The sequence below is a fragment of the Sinocyclocheilus rhinocerous genome, unplaced genomic scaffold (genome assembly GCF_001515625.1).
Source record: "Sinocyclocheilus rhinocerous isolate Xijiao unplaced genomic scaffold, SAMN03320098_v1.1 scaffold26485, whole genome shotgun sequence".
Taxonomy (NCBI): Eukaryota; Metazoa; Chordata; class Actinopteri; order Cypriniformes; family Cyprinidae; genus Sinocyclocheilus; species Sinocyclocheilus rhinocerous.
Genome location: NW_015661597.1, coordinates 1 through 1,260, shown reverse-complemented (window position 1 = coordinate 1,260; position 1,260 = coordinate 1). Strand labels below are relative to the sequence as shown.

The 1,260-nt window shown below is 43.6% G+C and overlaps 1 protein-coding gene across 1 annotated transcript; it reads right to left on the bottom strand.

Moving 5' to 3' along the window:
- Positions 1–744: 744 nt before the first annotated feature.
- LOC107726395 (histone H4-like) lies at positions 745–1,147 on the bottom strand. Its single transcript, XM_016535956.1, has 2 exons — positions 1,126–1,147; positions 745–1,063 (listed from the first exon to the last, which is right to left on the bottom strand). Exons 1-2 carry the CDS (start codon positions 1,145–1,147, stop codon positions 786–788), a joined length of 300 nt encoding a protein of 99 aa, XP_016391442.1. The 3' UTR covers positions 745–785.
- Positions 1,148–1,260: the final 113 nt, after the last annotated feature.

Below are 1,260 nucleotides of genomic sequence, written 5' to 3'. Positions count from 1 at the left end.
CGAAGTATCACGAGCGGAACGAGGGCCAATCACAGGCGGTGAAATTATAGCCCCCCGCCCAGTGTTTGAACGACATCAGCCCACGTGACAGTTTCCTTTGTTTCAATTCCCGCTCATTTTGTTAGTTATATTCTATACAAGAAAACAAATCCGTCTCGAATATCACACAGGATCAATATCAGTGTAATTTATTTTTAAAAACCTCTAGTAAACCCATCGAGAGAATCTGGAGAAAGGAGAGCTTTAACGATTAGACACTATTCTCCTCTGCTGTCCTGCTAATCTCTCTTCTGCTCAAACTAAAGTATCTTTGCCATCTGATTGTCTTCTCTTTATTGTATAAATCACTTCAATTCAAACTAAAAGCTAAACCACCAAATTAAAATGCCATGTAAGACAAAAATAAACACGCTCTCATTGACAATAATATATAACATTATACGAACTCTAATTTTGAGAATCAGAATCAAAATAAAATATTGTCAGGTACGTTTATACATACAAGGAATTTGTTTTAGTGACAGAAGAAACGAACGAGTCACAAGACAAGACCGGGAGAGAAAAAACACTGAAGAATCATTGTTCGGTTCACAAAAACGGTTATATTTTCGGTGCAACACACACCAGCATTTAACTGGTTTCACTTAAAAAAAAAAAAAAGAAATCATTCACAATAATTTTTTTTTTCTTTTTCATTTTGAGACGTAGATCATCAACACTTAAACTCTTTATGTGAGAGTGTGGGTGGCTCTTAAAAGAGCCGTTGGGTTTGTGTTTAAAGGCGTTTATCCTCCGAAACCGTACAAGGTGCGTCCCTGTCGCTTCAGCGCGTACACCACGTCCATGGCGGTGACGGTCTTTCTCTTGGCGTGCTCGGTGTAGGTGACGGCGTCGCGGATCACGTTCTCCAGGAACACCTTCAGCACACCGCGGGTCTCCTCGTAGATCAGACCGGAGATGCGCTTGACGCCGCCGCGGCGCGCCAGACGACGAATAGCGGGTTTGGTGATTCCCTGGATGTTATCCCGCAGCACTTTACGGTGCCGCTTGGTTTGGTTATTCCCTGGATGTTATCCCGCAGCTCTTTACGGTGCCGCTTAGCGCCTCCTTTCCCGAGTCCTTTACCGCCTTTGCCTCTTCCAGACATGCTGCAGATACTTCTCGCTTCTATTAACCGACAGAATCAAACAAGAAACGTGAACGCCAGGGAGGGCTTTTACATTTGCTTACAGGACCTAAGTGAAACCAGCGCGCGTCACA